We start from the raw sequence: 17,266 nt of genomic DNA on the forward strand, positions 1-17,266 counted from the left end.
GTGTCTGACTTACTAGGATTTTTATATGATCTCATGAGGCTGCACTGATGTATCTTATGTTTATATTTATTAATATATTTTATAAAGTCATACATCTCATAGATGGGTTCCCTATAGGTATTGAAAGTGTTAGTCACTCAGTTGTGTCTGATTCTTTGTGACTCCATGGACTGTAGCCTGCCAGGCTCCTCTGTCCATGAGATTCTCCAGACAAGAATACTGGAGTGGGTTGTCATTCCCTTCTCCAGGGGATCTTCCTGACCCAGGGATCGAACCTGGGTCTCCTGCATTGCAGGCAGATTCTTCACTGTCTGAGCCACCAGGGAAGCCTAAATTGGTACTCAGTATCTTTCCGTTGTCTTTTATATTACAGTCATCATTCTCAGGAAAGTAGAGTTGATTCCCTAGCTTCATTATTTGAAATTTTCTGTTGTAGCTCTTCTTTCTATCTTGGGTCCTATCTACCTTCTCTGTATTGTTGCCAGATTATCTTTTTAAAAATGTTTTTAATTAATTAATTTATGACTGTGCTGGGTCTTTTTTTTTTTTTTTTTTTTTTGATGTTTGATCTTATTTGTTACTCTTAGAACGTCTCATTTTTGACTGGACTCAGAAGTAAAAGCTCTCAGAGAGGACAGCTTCCGTCTCTTGGCAATCTGTTCCTGCCATTTTTCTTTGGCCTCCTTCATTCTCTTGGCCAAAAGTTTAGCATATTCTGCAGCCTCTTCTTTATTTTTCTTAGTACACTGTTTCTTCAGAGCAATACGCTGGCGTTTGTGCTGCAGAACTCGTGGAGTCACGAGACGCTGAATCTTGGGTGCTTTAGTCCTAGGTTTCTTACCGTCTTTGTTTAGGGGCTTTCGCACAACATATTGGCGGACATTGTCTTCTTTAGAGAGATTGAAAAGTTTGCAGATTCTGCTAGCTCTTTTGGGACCCAGGCGACGAGGCACTATAGTATCAATGAGTCCAGGAATATCCTTCTCCCCTTTTTTCATGATGACCAAATTGAGAACACTCAGATTGGCATCCACAATGCAACCCCGTACAGATTTGCGCTTTCTCTCTCCAGTCCTCCTTGGTCTGTAACAGGAATGCCCCTTACTCAGTAGCAGGCGAACTCGGCCATGGGTCAAGACACCCTGCTTCATGGGGAAACCCTGCTTATCGTTCCCGCCACTGATTCGGACCACATAACCCTTCCATTCTTCACCCAGAGCATCAGCAGCAACTTCTGTGGCCATATGCTTCTTGTAGAAGGTACGAAGTTTTCGTTCACCATCCACTTCAATGAGCTTCTGGCAGCCAGTGGTTGGGAAAGAGATGTTCAGCTTCATTCTGAAGCAGCTGACAGCCTCCGAGGCACCATGAAAAAGAGCTGTGCTGGGTCTTTACTGATGCTTGTGAGCTTTCTCTAGTTGTGGCGAGTGGGGACTACTCTATGTTGCGATGCGTGGACTTCTCATTGTCTTGGCTTCTCTTGTTGTAGAGCACGGACTCTAGAGCACAGGCTCAGTAGCTGTGGTGCACGGGTGTAGGTGTTCCACAGCATGTGGTATCTTCCTGGACCAGGGATCGAACCCATGTCTTCTGCACTGGCAGGTGGATTCTTCACCACTAAGTCATCAGGGAAAACCCAGATGATCTTTAAAATTTAAGTTTTGTTCTTTCTTTCTCATACTTAAAATCCTAAGGATGTCAGTCCCTGTTATGATGCATAAGGATAGTCTTTGCCTCCCTTTCTCCTGCGGTCTCTACCACAGACTACCTTTGTTCGGCTGTCGATGATGCAGGTTCCTGAGTTTTTCACAGCGTGGGGTGGCCTCTCCTCCTTCTCTTCTTTGACTTCTATTCATCCTTCACTCTCAGCTCATGTGCCATCAGTTCCAGAAAGCTCCCCAGGATTTTGTCCTATTCACTTTTTAAAAAATCCTTAATACCCCAAATGGGGCTTCTCACATGGCAATAGTGGTAAAGAATCTGTGTGCTTGTACGGGAAACAAGAGATGCAGATTTGATCCCTAGGTTGGGGAGATCTCCTGGAGGAGGAGATTGCAACTTGCTTTAGTATTCTTGTCTGGAAAATTCTATGGACAGAAGGGCCTGGTGGGCTACAGTACATGGAGTTGGCAAAAGAGTTGAACATGACTGAGCACAGCCTACGTATTTGAGAAATGTTTAATTGTATCATTCTTTCTTTGCTTTGGGGAGCTTTTCTAGCATCTTTGGCTTCAAAGCCCAGATTTTTCAATTTGACCCCAGTCTGTCTTCCCAGGCTCACTTCTTGCCATTGCTCTCCAAATACACTGCACTTTTGGATGCAGAAGATGATCTACCATTCTGTGGACTTTTATGAATTTCTGTGAAGTGTGTGTCTTTGTTTATTCTTTTCCCTCTGTTAAGAATGTTACTACCTCCTCTGCCTGATGAACTCCTGTTTATTTTCTCCAGACTCAGTTGGAATGTTATCTTCTCTGTTAAGTCTCCTTAACTTACCCAGTCAATGTGGATGCCTCTTCTTCTGTACTGTCAGTATTCACTGTCCATACCTCCATTAGCACACAGAAGTTCTCTTAGTCAAAGCTGTTATAAAAAGTAGGCATTCATTAAGCATTCATGTCAGTCTAAGTCTCCTGTGTAGTCAAATGTCACTGCAAGTGTTCCTGTGTCTCTTCATTGCCACATGAATCCCCCCAAAGGTAAAGCATTGCCTTTATGAATGATTTACATTCTCTGATGGCTTTTGAGTCGTGTTGCAGCAGAACGTGCTTTTGAGTGCCGTTTCTCAGCTGACGTTTATTTTATCAGACATAGAGGTGAATCTAGGGTGGTGGTGAAGAGCACAGGCTGAAGCCAGGCTTGTTGGGTTCATGGGTTTTGCTCCACCTCTTAGTAGCTTTGGGACATCGAGCCTGTAATGAGCTTCTCGGGGTCTTGTTTGCTCATCTGTTTAAAATGTGATATTGTGATTTGTACTTACTCTTGTGATGAGGATTGCACGAGTTAACCTATGTCAACTAGTTAGAACCGTATTTGGCACTTAGCTGTTACTATTTTTGACTATAGTCGAATTGTTTGACTTCATGTGTCACAAGATATGGGAAGCAAAGAAAGTGTGTTGGAAGTTAAAGGCTGTATGACATTATGATGAAAAACTGTCAATTATTATAAAACTTTAAGTTGGTTAAAACACATTTCATGCAGTGGTTAACCATCTATTTGGGAGAAATAAAATGAGAAAAATAGGATTCATCTAGGCTTAAAATTATGATTGGTGTAAACTGTAATCTAAAATACTCAGTGTGATTTTTATCAAAATTCATGTTGAGAGCTTAGTTTCTTCTACTATATCTTCAATAATAATTTTAAATTTGTTATTTCTTTTAATAGTATGGAACCACCCCTTTGGTTTGGGCTGCACGAAAAGGTCATTTGGAATGTGTAAAACATTTATTGGCCATGGGAGCTGATGTTGATCAAGAAGGAGCTGTAAGTATCTTTTCTACTTAACTGCTGGTAGTAGAGAGAGATTTTTAGTTTTGAGAGAGAGAATATTTTTTCCTTAGCATATGTCTAGAAAATTTTCCCTACAGTATCTAAATGATACTTAGAAAAACAAACATTTTTGATATTTTAAGCTGTAACTTGTTTTCCTTCTCTGATAGATTTTAAAATATCAGAAATCAGTGGTCAAAACCTAGATAGCTTAAAAATTGGTTCAGTATATCTTAGCGACTAGGATTTATAGATTCATTTTTGAGTCCCTGCTTGTACCAGGCCTGTGCCAGATGTGCTGGGGGTACTGGAGGATACTCTGTAACTTGTTTTCCTTCTCTGATAGATTTTAAAATATCAGAAATCAGTGGTGAAAACCTAGATAGCTTAAAAATTGGTTCAGTATATCTTAGCGACTAGGAGTAATGGATTCATTATTGAGTCCCTGCTTGCACCTGGCCTGTGTCAAATGTGCTGGGGGTACTAGAGGAGACTATCACATCACTTTTCTCTTGAACTTCTAAGAGTATAGTTAAAGGAGATGACGTTTATGCACAAGAAACAATACAGTCTTCTGTTAACATAATTATTAGATTATGTGAGGTGGATCATAAGGGATTCTGAGAAGAGTTGCTAGCAAACCTGTGGCTGCAGTGTAACAAGAGTGGGCTCTAAGTCATACTTGACTTCTTGGCATAATACCAACCAGCTCCTCCTATTTTCCATGATGGCAAAGCTGCTAATTGCCGACCCTCAAGGGGCGTAGAATATGTTAGTGCTGTGTGGAGACGGAGCATGATTCTTACCCAACCCTGGAAGCCATACTGTTCACCTGCCTGTTTTCTGGGCAGTTTATCAAGTGGCTAAGTGGCCTGTCTCTATGTTGACTGCTGAAGAATCTGAAAAGGCTATGTTATTTAACTAAGAGTTATGGCTTAGTTCCAGGGGCTGATATAACAACTAAAATATTTCTATAAAGAAATTGCATGCTATCTCAAACTAGATAAAAATCTCAAGAATAAATTTTAATATTTGTTTTGCAGTGAGTCAGATTGTTGTATTAGGTGATTTATTGTTAATAAATTAAATGTGAAGTTTTTAAAAGAACCACTAAAAATAAGACAGTTTTGAAAATGTGGTTTCTGGGTCACTATAGGAAAGAAGAATATATTATACTGTTATTGAAATATTCTGTACTTTTTAATTCATTGTTTCACTTACGTTTTTCGTATAGATTTTATTATAGATTGTTACTTGTTTGAAGTCTGTTAACCTGACTTTGGATTACTTCATTTAGAATGTGTTTAATTTTGAATCATCCTGTCAGCTATTTTACCATTCAATACTTTTGTGAGAGGATATGTTCATTGTAAATGAGTCCAAATTTAGGTTATCATTTAAAGATTTTAATGTCGGTCCTCTCGACTGAAGAGAACTAACACATCTTCAAGAATGGAAAATATGCTTCCTGACCACTTTTGGTATGATCACTTCTGATTATTTACGTTGGCATTTTATTATCAGAAATAATTATTAACTATAGGTCACCTATTTGAAAACATCAGTTTTTGACTAGGGCATAAATTGTCTGAAATGACTTAATTTATTGGACTTTTTTGTTTGTTCTTTAGAATTCAATGACCGCACTTATTGTGGCAGTAAAAGGAGGCTACACACAGTCAGTGAAAGAAATTTTGAAGCGAAATCCAAATGTAAATTTAACAGATAAGGATGGAAATACAGCCTTGATGATCGCATCAAAGGAGGGACATACAGAAATTGTGCAGGATCTCCTTGACGCTGGGACATATGTGAACATACCTGATAGGGTAGGTTGTCTATTTAGAACTTGTCTTCTAGTGGTGATGTTGATGGAAGGTACCTTAACTTCTCAACACCTTTCAAGATTCTTTCTGCATAACGTATTTAAGATGTTTTAATTCTACCTTTAAAACTAATAAGTTAAAACATATTTAATCTTTGTGAAGGGTGTTCTTTTCAGTTTTTAAAAAATAATATTGTTATTGATAATGTGATCTTAAAATCATCCTTACTGTAGGTGTTCTTCATAGCTGGTGTTCATTGTTCCAAGACTTCAGGTACCACCCTTAAACTTAATAGAGTTTTCAAGTTTGTATCTCTTGCTCTGACCTCTTCTCAGAAGGATACACTTGCATGTCCATTTCCACTTAAACTCTCCACGTGAGTGTCTAATGGTCCTCTTAATTTTCAGCAAAACAGATGTTTTGTTTTTTTTTTATCCCAAACCTGCTTTCCCCTCAGACTTCTCCATCTCAGATGGTTCCACCATCTACCCTGTGTTAAAGACCCATACTGTACACATGACACTGTACACTGTCTTGAATTCTCAGTGACCAAAGTCACTCCCCAGTCACTTTCTATTGCATCACTCTCTTTTATTTGCATTACATTTATCTTGTTTTTTTTATTTTTGTTTATTGTATGTTGTCTGTGAGTCTCCTGTAGACTATACATTCTCCCAGAGCTGGGACCTTGTCGAACTTATTTCCTAGAGCCTAGAATAGTGCATGACGCACAGTAAGCAATGGAATATATAGAACCTTGTGTTAATATCCTAGTTTGAACCCACATTAATGCTAATATTCTCAAAGTGTTTCTGCCATGGGTTTATACTTTTAATGTAGTAGTTAAGATATTATATCGTGGCTCAGTTCTCAAGGGCCTGCATCTTGAATTGTAGCCCACTGGGGCCCACTTAGGACTGAGATGAGCCATAGCTCATGGAATGATCCAACTCAAACCCGTATAACTGATTTGTAATTTAGCAGTTAAAAAAAAAAGGCCATTTACAGTATTTGACGTAGGGAAAGATATAATTAATAATGATTATTGCTTGGTGAATATAATTTCAGGGCAGAGCTATCCTTTTGAGGTAATGAACTTCATCTAAACCTTATATTGAGGAATGAGTCAGTCCTGGGCACTCTTGGCCTGTAATGCCAAGTAGAATATAGATTCTGTTCTGGGAACCAACCTTTTCCCTTAATTAAATGTGGTTATAAACCCACAGATGGCTCTAGCTTTGCAGCTTCCTTTAGAGTCAGTGGCTTTTGTCAGATAGCATGATTCCAAGGGATTTGTGTTATGTAATTTCCAAGGGTTCATCTGGTTCATTGACAGTCATGGCGTCATTTTATTTAATTTACATTTGTAATGAGAGGGTGCCTTCAAAATAGAATGGCTTATTGTTGTGGGTGACTTACCTTTCTAAAGTTTTGTCCTGGAATTTCAGATATAAATGTCCTCATTTTGATGTATAGCCTTCTCTCCCTTATTCTACAGGCTATTAATATCAGGTATTAATACTAGTTACCTAAAAACTTTGTTGTTTACAGAAAGTATCTGAGATACTTTTTTTCCCAAGACATTTCCAAAAAATTTTTATTGTATTAATATATGATTAATCTTAACTGAAAAACAGTATTTTTTGTTTTCCTCATGAATTATCTATGGTTGGTTTTTTTTTTGGCTTTTTAGAGTGGAGATACTGTCTTAATTGGTGCTGTCAGAGGTGGTCATGTGGAAATTGTTCGAGCACTTCTCCAAAAATATGCTGATATCGACATTAGAGGACAGGTGTGTGTGATTACAGACTGTTATCTGTGACTGTAATTGGTTGTATGTGTTGGTTGATCATAATGTCATTCTTTGAGTTTTCCTATGAAGTTAAACTTATAAACACTAATATATTTAATGGATGCCTGTATTACTAAGTTTCACTGCCATTATTTTGAAATTTTTGTATTAATGTCAAGTTAGATAGAATTGAACCATAAAGAAGCTCATGTTTTTCAAGTACACCTCCCTTATTAATGTCTAAATATATTCAATCCTGAAATTAGTAGTTTATAATACTGAGAAATGGCAGCACTTTGAGTGTGTGTGACTTGTTTTCTTTAGTGTTCTCCCTCTGTTTGTCTTCTTCATCCATGTATTGTTCTTCTATTCCTGTTTTTTTTTTTTAGTCTTTCATCTCCTTTCCCCCATTTGCTTGCCTTTCTCAAGACCACTTGGTAGTGCCTGTGGACTTTGTTTAAGGCAGTCACAGCTCACAGAGCTATAAAGGTTATTTATTTTAGGTAAAAGCACTCCTAAAGTTGTAAATTTATTCAGTATGTCAAAAGCTTTAGATTAAAAAAGAAAAATCTGTTCTTTACAACCCATTTTGCTGTTGGACAGTCTGTATTTCTGCTCAGTTTTTTCCTTGTATACAAATCCATTTTTGAATCAAACTAATAAACATTACGCCAAATGCCATGAGAGTCTTTTAACATGGATCTCTTGCCTGTACGAAACATGAATTTTAGTTCGGAAGGTTTTAGTTCATTTAGTTTATACTTAAACTTAAACTTTACTTTACTTTACTTTTACTTTACTTTACTTAAACTTTACTTAAACTTTATACTTAAACGTTTTTATCTGAACATAAAAAGTGATGCCCACTTTTGATATCAGATAGTGTATGGTTGCGGAGAAGGCAATGGCACCCCACTCCAGTACTCTTGCCTGGAAAATCCCATGGATGGAGGAGCCTGGTGGGCCGCAGTCCATGGGGTCGCTAAGAGTCAGACAAGACTCAGCGGCTTCACTTTCACTTTTCACTTTCCTGCATTGGAGAAGGCAATGGCAACCCACTCCAGTGTTCTTGCCTGGAGAATCCCAGGGACGGGGGAGCCTTGTGGGCTGCTGTCTGTGGGGTCGCACAGAGTCGGACTCGACTGAAGCGACTTAGCAGCAGCAGCAGCAGTGTATGGTTGATTGCCTAGTGAAGATTCAAATGAAAGAGTCTGGAGGTGGTGAAAGAGGGCATTAAGGAGAACTTTTGAGGGAAGGTAGAATTTGAACTAGTTTGAAAAATTGGTCGAGTTTGGATAAAGAAAGGCTGAGTAATTCAGGCAAGAATAGTAGAATAATGGGATGAGAAAGTTCAGGAAAGTGGGAATGTGAAAGACTGTAGTCCTTAGCTAGTGAATAAATCAGGTTGTTAAGGAGGGTGGGATGGGAGATAGTAAAGTACAAAGGGATGTAGGACCAAAGAGGTTAGAGTGTCAAACTCGGAAGGTTCAGAAGCTAGTGTGCGGTTTTGAGAAGGGAACTGTGTTGAGAAAATCTTGGTGTAGCAAACAGTGTGATAGTGGCCAAAAGTCATTCATTGAGGAAAAAAATCATATTTTCACCAAAAGTAGGTGCCTTGATCACCTATTTTGACTTTTATCTAACTCCTTTGTGTCTGTCAGTTCTGTTTTTCAACATTTTAATGAGTTTTTGTTTTTCTTCTTTAGCTCTGCTTTCAAAATTCATTTGAATCTATTTTTGGTGTTTGAACTAGATAGCATTTTAAAGGATCTGATGAAAATCAGTTTATGGGTATGGGTGGAGATTAAGAAAGCTGAGAATGACAGAAACAACTCAGCTTATGTTTGTGTAGTACATTCTCATGCATTATCTTTTGAAAAGATTGGGCAGATGAAAAGCCACAAGCCAAGGTCAGAATATTTACGTGACTTCTCAAAGGACACAGCTCAAGTCCTGAAGACTTCCAACTCAGTGTGGGGTGGGTCCTGAAACCTAATTGCATTCCAGAAGCCTAGTTGACCCTATCAGCTGTGTGGGGTTGCTGCTTCCTAATCAAGAAGTGTTAAGTTTTCCTACACTTCTTTTGTAAAGAATTTCCCACAAGTAAATGCAAGGTACAATAAGGATTAATATTATTCTTTTTTTTTTTTTTTAATCTGCAGGTTCAATTACGTAGGTTCTTAGAATTTTGAAAAGTAGATGATTTGGCCACTGTACTGTTTTACTTTTTATTTATTTATTTTATTTTTTAACTTTACAATATTGTATTGGTTCTCTCATGCTGCTTCTTGGTAAAATATATTAATGCTTTCTGACAGAAATGTTAATACTGATGAATTTTTAATATTCTGTCTTATATGAAGTGATTGTTGATTTTTTAAATTAATATAGGACAATAAAACTGCTTTGTATTGGGCTGTTGAGAAAGGAAATGCAACAATGGTGAGAGACATCTTACAGTGCAATCCTGACACTGAAATATGCACGAAGGTATAAACGACATTTCCATCCTTTTAGCAATACCTAATGCTGAATGTTAGTAGTGCTTTTTTTTTTTTTATAAGTTTTTACAACTGTTTGATATTAGAATAACAGGGATTTTACTGGTAGTGTTCTGTATTAAGTTGAGGAATAGCTTTATATCCTATTAGGAATTGTGTATTCACAGCAGAATACACTGTGTAATTTGTTATTTTAATTAGATACTTTCAGAAAGTACAGTATCAGCTGTTCATAAACTGTGGCCAGATCATTTCCCCAGAATTATTTTATGCTCCTGTTGTTTGGATTGCTGAACATGTTTCTTTTTAAAAGATCAGTTTGTGTGGTGATTGGTTCCTCAAACCAACCACTTTAGTCTGTTTTACTCCATGTGAAAAGTATAAAACTGTGTGAGACCTCAGTGATTATATTTGGCCTTCTGTGTAGTAGTTGTTCTTGAGGAAACTATATGGCAGGAGTTCTTCCTGAATAAAACAGACTTATGGAAGCACCCATAATACAGCCCTGGTTCATCTACCAGAGATTTGGAGCAGTGTTATCTGAACCAGTGATGGTGACTGCAGTGCCCTGGGATACCTTCTGGTTTGCAGGCTGTGGCTCCTTGGAATCTTTTTTCTTTTGGAACTGTGTGTCAGCTGCTCTGACCACATGTGGCTTCTGACCACATTTTGCTTTTTCCTAATTCAGTGCTGAACTGTGGTCTCTTCTTCTTTCTCTTAATTTGGTTTTGAATGCAATTAGATCATTCTTGAATAAGCAAGTAGTGGGTACATCCCTTGCTTGGCTGAGTGACATACAAGTATTTTGATACAAGTGGTTGGTTATGGAAGGAAAAGCACTTTCTTGTTAGTTTTTGCAACTGTGTTTTCTTGAGAACATTTTCAATATAGACTGGGTGAATATTTGACTTCTTGACGTGTGTTTATATGACTTTAAAGACTAAAGGTATTAATCTGGCAAACCTTTTTATCTGTACCCACAGGATGGCGAAACACCCCTTATAAAGGCTACCAAGATGAGAAACATAGAAGTGGTAGAGCTGCTGCTGGATAAAGGAGCCAAAGTGTCTGCCATCGATAAGGTAGTAATAAAACATTCATGCAGAGAGCATAGGGCAGTTGGTAAGACCAACCTGTATACCTGGTGGACTTAGCCTGAGTCTCATGTTATTTTGTGGAAGGAGAGACTACTGACTGGGTATATCTGTGTGGGATTTGGATCCTGTGAGATCTTGGCTGTTCTGAGAGGTGCTGAGGAGTGGGCAGGCTCAGTTAAAGAAGTTGCTTCCTGTGTTCCCTCTGTGGCTCAAATCAGTTACGGGGAGCTGAGCTGCATTGAGCACTATGCAAGGATGATGTCATCAGGGTGGATCTTGTTGCAGAGAAACAAGAGGAAAGAATCAAGATAAGCCACAGGAAGAACGTGGCACATCATTTAATGTTCTAGAGCGACCAGAGTGGGCAGGAACTGAGAATTCCATTTGTTGGCTTTTGGGTCATTGTCTTTAAGAGATGTTTGTAAAGTAAAAGGTGGAGAATACTTTGCAGACTAAATTTCTTTTTTACATGATAGTTTTCGTTAGTGCTGGATATGAAGAGTAAAGTGATGGGGATTCTAATAAGGGAAGAAGGCAGGTTGATGTTTGAGAGAGGTGAAAGCTGAGGGAATGAAGAGGTGGTAAGTAGGCAGAGAACATGGATACAACAGAGAGGACTCTGAGGGAGAGAATGTAGAGAAAGACGATGATGGTGACCAAGGGCATGGGGAAAGACAAGTTCACTTGTGGAAGTGAAATACCACCATGGACTGAGATGCTGTGTAGACTGATGATGAGAGCACTGTGAAATAGAATCTAAATTATACATTAGTTGAGGAAGATGGTTGACATAGTGGACAGTTAGTATCTGAATGGTAGATGGAAGTACCATTAACCTATGATGGAAGTGGATCCAGGGCCTGTGGGAAGCTGCAGGGGAAACCTGTTCCTTGTGCTCTCTCATTCTGGAGGCTCTGGGAGAAAGAATACCCAAGGGAAGCTAGGGAAGGAACTAGAGAAAGAAAATTGCAAGGAAGATAGAAATAAAAACTCATATGAAAAATACGGAGAGTTTGGGTATTCTGTTATTTTGTAGAAATATGAAAAATGTTATTCTGTATATATCCATGAGAAATGGGGAAGTTCAAGTGTCCCTTCACTGTTTACAGAAAGGAGACACCCCTCTGCACATTGCTATTCGTGGGAGGAGTCGGAAACTGGCAGAACTCCTTTTAAGAAACCCCAAAGATGGACGGTTACTGTATAGACCCAACAAAGCAGGCGAGACTCCCTACAATATTGACTGTAGCCATCAGAAAAGTATTTTAACTCAAATATTTGGAGCCAGTAAGTACTGGGTTTTGTATCTGCCTGAGGTTTTAAGAAATGAACGTCTATGAAAAAATTAAGAGAATGACAGCAGTTTTGTGTTTATCACTTAACCAGAGATTATAAAAGTTGAAAATGTTATTTGCTGTAGAAAAGTAACTTCTTCCTGTCTAGAGTTCCTTTGCATTATATTGGAGCATTCTAAATTAAGTACATTCAGGGTCAACAGTAGCTTTTATTTATTTTTTTATTATTATTTTTTTAATTTAATTTTATTTTTAAACTTTACATAACTGTATTAGTTTTGCAAAATATCAAAATGAATCCGCCACAGGTATACATGTGTTCCCCATCCTGAACCCTCCTCCCTCCTCCCTCCCCATTCCATCCCTCTGGGTCGTCCCAGTGCACCAGCCCCAAGCATCCAGTATCGTGCATCGAACCTGGACTGGCAATGTAAAATATCATGTATGAAACGAGTTGCCAGAACAGTAGCTTTTAAAACCTTCAAAAATCTAGCCTACTTTTCTAAAAATCTCTTCCCCCTGTTATTCTCTCAGGTAAACTTTGTTCTTTTATCAAACATGCTCTGTTTTCAGTGAGTGGCTCTCTACCTTTGCTTGTGTTGTGCCCGCTCCATTCCCAAGAATGTTCTTGTTAAAATCCTCTTTCTCCAAGGCTGGGGTCAACCGTCTCTTTCTCAGTGACGTTTTGACTGATCTGCCTAACCAGATAAAGGTTTTGCCTCATTGGAGTACTTAAGCACTGTGTTAATAATCCTTTTTAAATACCTATTACATATGGCCTTTATTTTGTTTCTTTTAGCATTTTCTCCCAGATTCCAAGTTATTCAGGGCAGGTATTCTTTCTTCCTATCTTGTATCCTCCGTAACACCTAGCATAATGCTTTGAATATTGTACTAAAGTAGTTTTTGCTTGTAGAGGATGCACATGAGAATCTCATCATTTGCATGTGGTCTTTTGAAATATGGGGCAGTTTTCTACTCAAATTAAGAAGAGACATGGTAGTCCTAGAAACCAACAGGAGAGAGTAGAATCCTGCCACCTTCCAGTTTCGTTGTTTACTTACATCTTGTTTTTAAGTATGATTCTATTGTATTGATTTTTGTATTTTAAAATATTTTTGCTAATGATAATAATGCATACATTAAATTTTAAGAATGAAAACACAAATATAGTAGAAAAAAAGTGCAATCTTCCCATTGTCCCTTATCTCCTAATTTGTCATTGTTTGGACAAATTGTAAATTCTTTACATTTCTAAAAATGTTTTATACTATGTATATAGCCTTAAAAAAAACTTGAGATACCGTATTATAAAAGTTTTAAATGATTGTTGCATAATGTTTCAAAGTTTTAATAGTGTGTTCAGTTCTTTATTGATAAATATTTGGTTTGTTTTGCAATTGAAAGCTAGTGCTTCAGTGAACATATTTGTACAAATATCCATTAACTCTTTATTTTTAGGATTATTTTCTTGGAATAAAATTCCAGAAGTAGAACTGTCAAGTCATTGGGTATTCAGTTTTTTTTTTTTTAGTTTTTTTTTTTTTTTGGGTATTCAGTTTTGATAGATTTTCCAAAATGGTTGTAACAATCTCTTCTTCCTTAGGCCACCTTTGTGCAATTCCCTATAACCTTGCTAACTGGATATTTCCAGCTTTCTTATTGACCTTTGCTAATCAGATTGATAATAAAAAAATTTCATTTTAATTTCCATTATAAAATTATTAGTGAGATTGAGATCTTTTAATAACATTTATAGCCTATTTGCATTTTTGCTATTTTCCTCTTTGTACCCTTTGTCCTCTTTTTTTTTTTTAAGTATTTAATAAAATTGACTTTTGTGTTTTTAAGGATATTGATCCTGAATCCAGCTAAATATTGTATCTCTCTCCCCAGATTATTCTTTGTTTATGGTGATGGGAGTTTTTTTATTCCCCATTCGAAAGGTATATAAATCTGTAGCTTGTTGACCTTTTCTTGCAGCTCTGGCTTTAATATTATATTGAGAAGGAAAGCTCTTTTCCACACAAAGATTTTTAAAGGTTTTTCTCTTATATTTTCTTGTACTTTTATAGTTTTACTCTTTACATTTAAGTTTTTGTTTCAGAAACTTATTTGTGTTGAAGTATGCGATGTAGAGTTTTCATTTCATTAAAAAGAAGGAAAAAAAAAAAAAGAATGGCTTACTTCTCCCAACACCACCTACTAATTCATCCTTTCCTCACTGATTAGACATGCCACTTACATTAATATCCTGTGTGAGTTCTATGGTATTGTAATTATTGTAGTTTTAGAATGTATTTTGATTCTTCTCCAAAGAGAGCTAATTGTTGGTAGTCTTTAAATTTTTTTTCATAGCTATTCTTGCTTTTTAATTTTTTAGAATATTCTCATTGATTTTTATTGAGATTGCCTTAAAGTGATAGATTAATTTGGGGAGAATTGCTATTTTTTTAGTCATTGACCCTTTCTGCTTGGAACCATAGAATATTTTTTTTCTGCTTATCTCTTGTGTTTTTAACTAACATGTTATAGCCTTATTTTTATTTCTACTGTACATATTAAATTGATTCCTATGGACTAGTTTCTGTTTTAATCTTTTTATTGATTTTATAATATACTTTACATTTTAGTATCCTTGAAGTTGGACTTTGTCTTATAATTGATGGGTGAGAAAGCATTGTGTCATAATTTGGCAACATTTCTTCTCTCAGTTGAACATAATAATGATGCCTCTTGTAATTAGTAGGTATCTTAAGTTCTGTGAAATATGGTATTAACTTATTAACCTCTGAACCTATTTTTACACAGGTCTAACCCTGGTGGCTTAGATGTTAAAGAATCTGCCTGCAGTGCAGGAGACTGGGGTTCAATCCCTGGATCAGGAAGATCCCCTGGAGAAGGGAATGGCAACCCACTCCATATTCTTGCCTGGAGAATCCCATGGACAGAGGGGCCTGATGGGCTACAGTCCATAGGGTCGCAGAAAATCAGACACGACTGAGCAACTAACACTTTCAACCTATTTTTTCCTTTAATTGAGTAAACAATTACTTGAGAATTGATGCTCCTTTATAATAATAATGTCTCTTTTTAATGTTAGGGTATCATGTGTTTATAATTTTAGGACACTTGTCTCCTACCGAGACAGATGGTGACATGCTTGGTTACGATCTGTACAGCAGTGCCCTCGCAGATATTCTCAGTGAGCCTACCATGCAGCCGCCCATTTGTGTGGGCCTGTATGCACAGTGGGGAAGTGGTAAATCCTTCTTACTCAAGAAACTAGAAGGTAAAGGGCTTGTTTATAAAGTGTCTGTGTATATAACAAGGTTTTCTCTTGTGTGTTTTTTAAGTAAAAATAGAGTTTTAGGCATGGGTATGTGGTTGATCCTTCACCCAATCATTTGAGTTCTCTTTCTAAAACAAACATCCCACTGCATTAGAACCCCTCTGTAGCAGATTTCCTGCCTGCACTGTTTATAGATATCTTAAACCTATAGGTATCTTAAACCAGGGCCCTTCGCAGACATGTCAGCTTGTGTGCTCCCACCTGCCAGCACTACCTCTTGTGCATGCTCAGCGCTGTAGTTACAGATGGCTGCTCTGGTAGGTGCAGACCAGACACTTACTGAGTGGCTCCTCTGTAGGAGCTTCCTAGACATCTCCCCCCACCTCTGACCTGAGACCCCACTCCTTTTGCTTGGCAAAATCTTACTCATTTCTTCAAGGACAGGTTTCAATATTGCCTGTAAATTTTTTTTTTTTTTAAACTAAGTTTTGTAGTAGGAATGAATGACTTGTCCCAGGCTCATTTGGGCTCACCTTTAAGAGCAGTGATCCTCAAATGGCACTGGGGGGAGAAGCGGTGAGGAGGCGCAGAGGAGCGGGGATGCTGTGTTTTCTGAAGACACATAGCAAAGTAATAATTTTTAGTTTTATATATGGAAACAATACTTTGTTGGTTGCATAATACAAATCTCAAAATATCAACAAAACCTTGACAGATGGGAATATATGAGAGAGGATTTTATGCATTTTCAGTAGGAAGCAAGAGAATGAGTAGGGCAAGGGTCAAGGGTAAATGTGCCCCTAAGGGATGAGATACTTAGCAAAGCGAACATTGGTTAGCATGGTTAAGTAGCAACATTCTAGCTAGGTAAATGTTTATAGTGAAAATGTGAAATTTTCAAATGTTTTATTTCTTAAATAATGTTTTCTTATTAATTTCTCTTTCAGATGAAATGAAAACTTTTGCAGGACAACAGATTGAACCTCTGTTTCAGTTTTCATGGCTTGTGGTGTTTCTGACCCTGCTCCTTTGTGGAGGGCTTGGTTTATTGTTTGCTTTTACAGTAGACCTAAATCTTGGAATTGCAGTGTCATTGAGCTTCTTGGCTGTCTTGTATATATTTTTTAGTAAGTCTTTGCCTTTTATCTTTTTCAAAAATGTAGAGAATGTCAGAACTCATTGTTTTATTTAAAATTGTATCTGTGTCTGTCTTCTAAAGTCTCTAAGTGGTCTTCCTATTTAGGTGAGAATATTGATTTTTTGCTATTTTGTAAGTTGGCTTAGGGGAGCATTGTCCCCAGCCTGCCTGGCAAAACTTTAAAAGCTAGTGCACTACTTGTTAATATTGAAGCAGAACTTTAAATTACTTTCCCTTTTTTATGTTAATGATTTGTATTTGAATCTTTTTTGAAAATAAATCTTCATAGACATAATGGCATGCTCTTGATCCTTTGGATCATGACTGTAATTTTTATTTTATCTAAAAGCAAAGTAATAAATATATATAATCCCTGTTTTTAGGAGTATCTTCAGTTGCAAGAAAGGAAATAGGTTTATGTTGGTAACTTCAGCAGTCACAAGTAGAGATAAAACCAGTCATACTTACATTTGAATCTGAACTAAAGGATATGCTTCTGTTTAAGGCATTATCCTTCTGATTGTGTTTATTATGTCATATCTTAGTCAGCTTACTTTCTGTTTTTCACATACCTGATAATATGTTTTTGCTATTGCTGTTGCTCAGATGCCCAGTCATGTCCAACTCTTTGTGACCACATAGACTGTAGCCCACCAGGCTCGGTCCATGGGATTCTCCCAGCAAGAATACTGGAGTGGGTCGCCATTTCCTACTCCAGGGGATCTTCCTGACCCAGAGATTAAACCCAGATCTTTTACGTCTCCTGCATTGGCAGGTGGATTCTGGCAAGCTCCAGATGTATGTTGGGGGAGGTTAATTAGTTGAGGAAT

General features: G+C 37.4%; 2 protein-coding genes across 22 annotated transcripts in view; one reads left to right on the forward strand and one right to left on the reverse strand.

The window, feature by feature from the left end:
• Positions 1–17,266, forward strand: part of KIDINS220 (kinase D interacting substrate 220) — a 96,137-nt gene that overhangs the window by 20,913 nt on the left and 57,958 nt on the right. For all 21 annotated transcript variants that reach the window (XM_006073810.4, XM_006073811.4, XM_044926282.2 and 18 more), the window contains 8 exons: positions 3,391–3,489; positions 5,127–5,324; positions 7,015–7,113; positions 9,505–9,603; positions 10,598–10,696; positions 11,821–11,998; positions 15,134–15,298; positions 16,246–16,425. In XM_006073810.4, the coding sequence (XP_006073872.1) occupies positions 3,391–3,489; positions 5,127–5,324; positions 7,015–7,113; positions 9,505–9,603; positions 10,598–10,696; positions 11,821–11,998; positions 15,134–15,298; positions 16,246–16,425 (1,117 nt within the window). The remainder of the gene's footprint in view (positions 1–3,390; positions 3,490–5,126; positions 5,325–7,014; positions 7,114–9,504; positions 9,604–10,597; positions 10,697–11,820; positions 11,999–15,133; positions 15,299–16,245; positions 16,426–17,266) is intronic.
• On the reverse strand, positions 579–1,337 carry LOC102396546 (40S ribosomal protein S6-like). Its single transcript, XM_044926287.1, has one exon. The coding sequence runs from the start codon at positions 1,335–1,337 to the stop codon at positions 594–596; it is 744 nt and encodes a 247-aa protein (XP_044782222.1). The 3' UTR covers positions 579–593.

The sequence above is a fragment of the Bubalus bubalis genome, chromosome 12 (genome assembly GCF_019923935.1).
Source record: "Bubalus bubalis isolate 160015118507 breed Murrah chromosome 12, NDDB_SH_1, whole genome shotgun sequence".
Taxonomy (NCBI): domain Eukaryota; kingdom Metazoa; phylum Chordata; class Mammalia; order Artiodactyla; family Bovidae; genus Bubalus; species Bubalus bubalis.

Excerpts from the sequence above, each read along its gene's own strand:
- LOC102396546 (XM_044926287.1), bottom strand. The coding sequence starts at position 1,337 with ATGAAGCTGAACATCTCTTTCCCAACCACTGGCTGCCAGAAGCTCATT.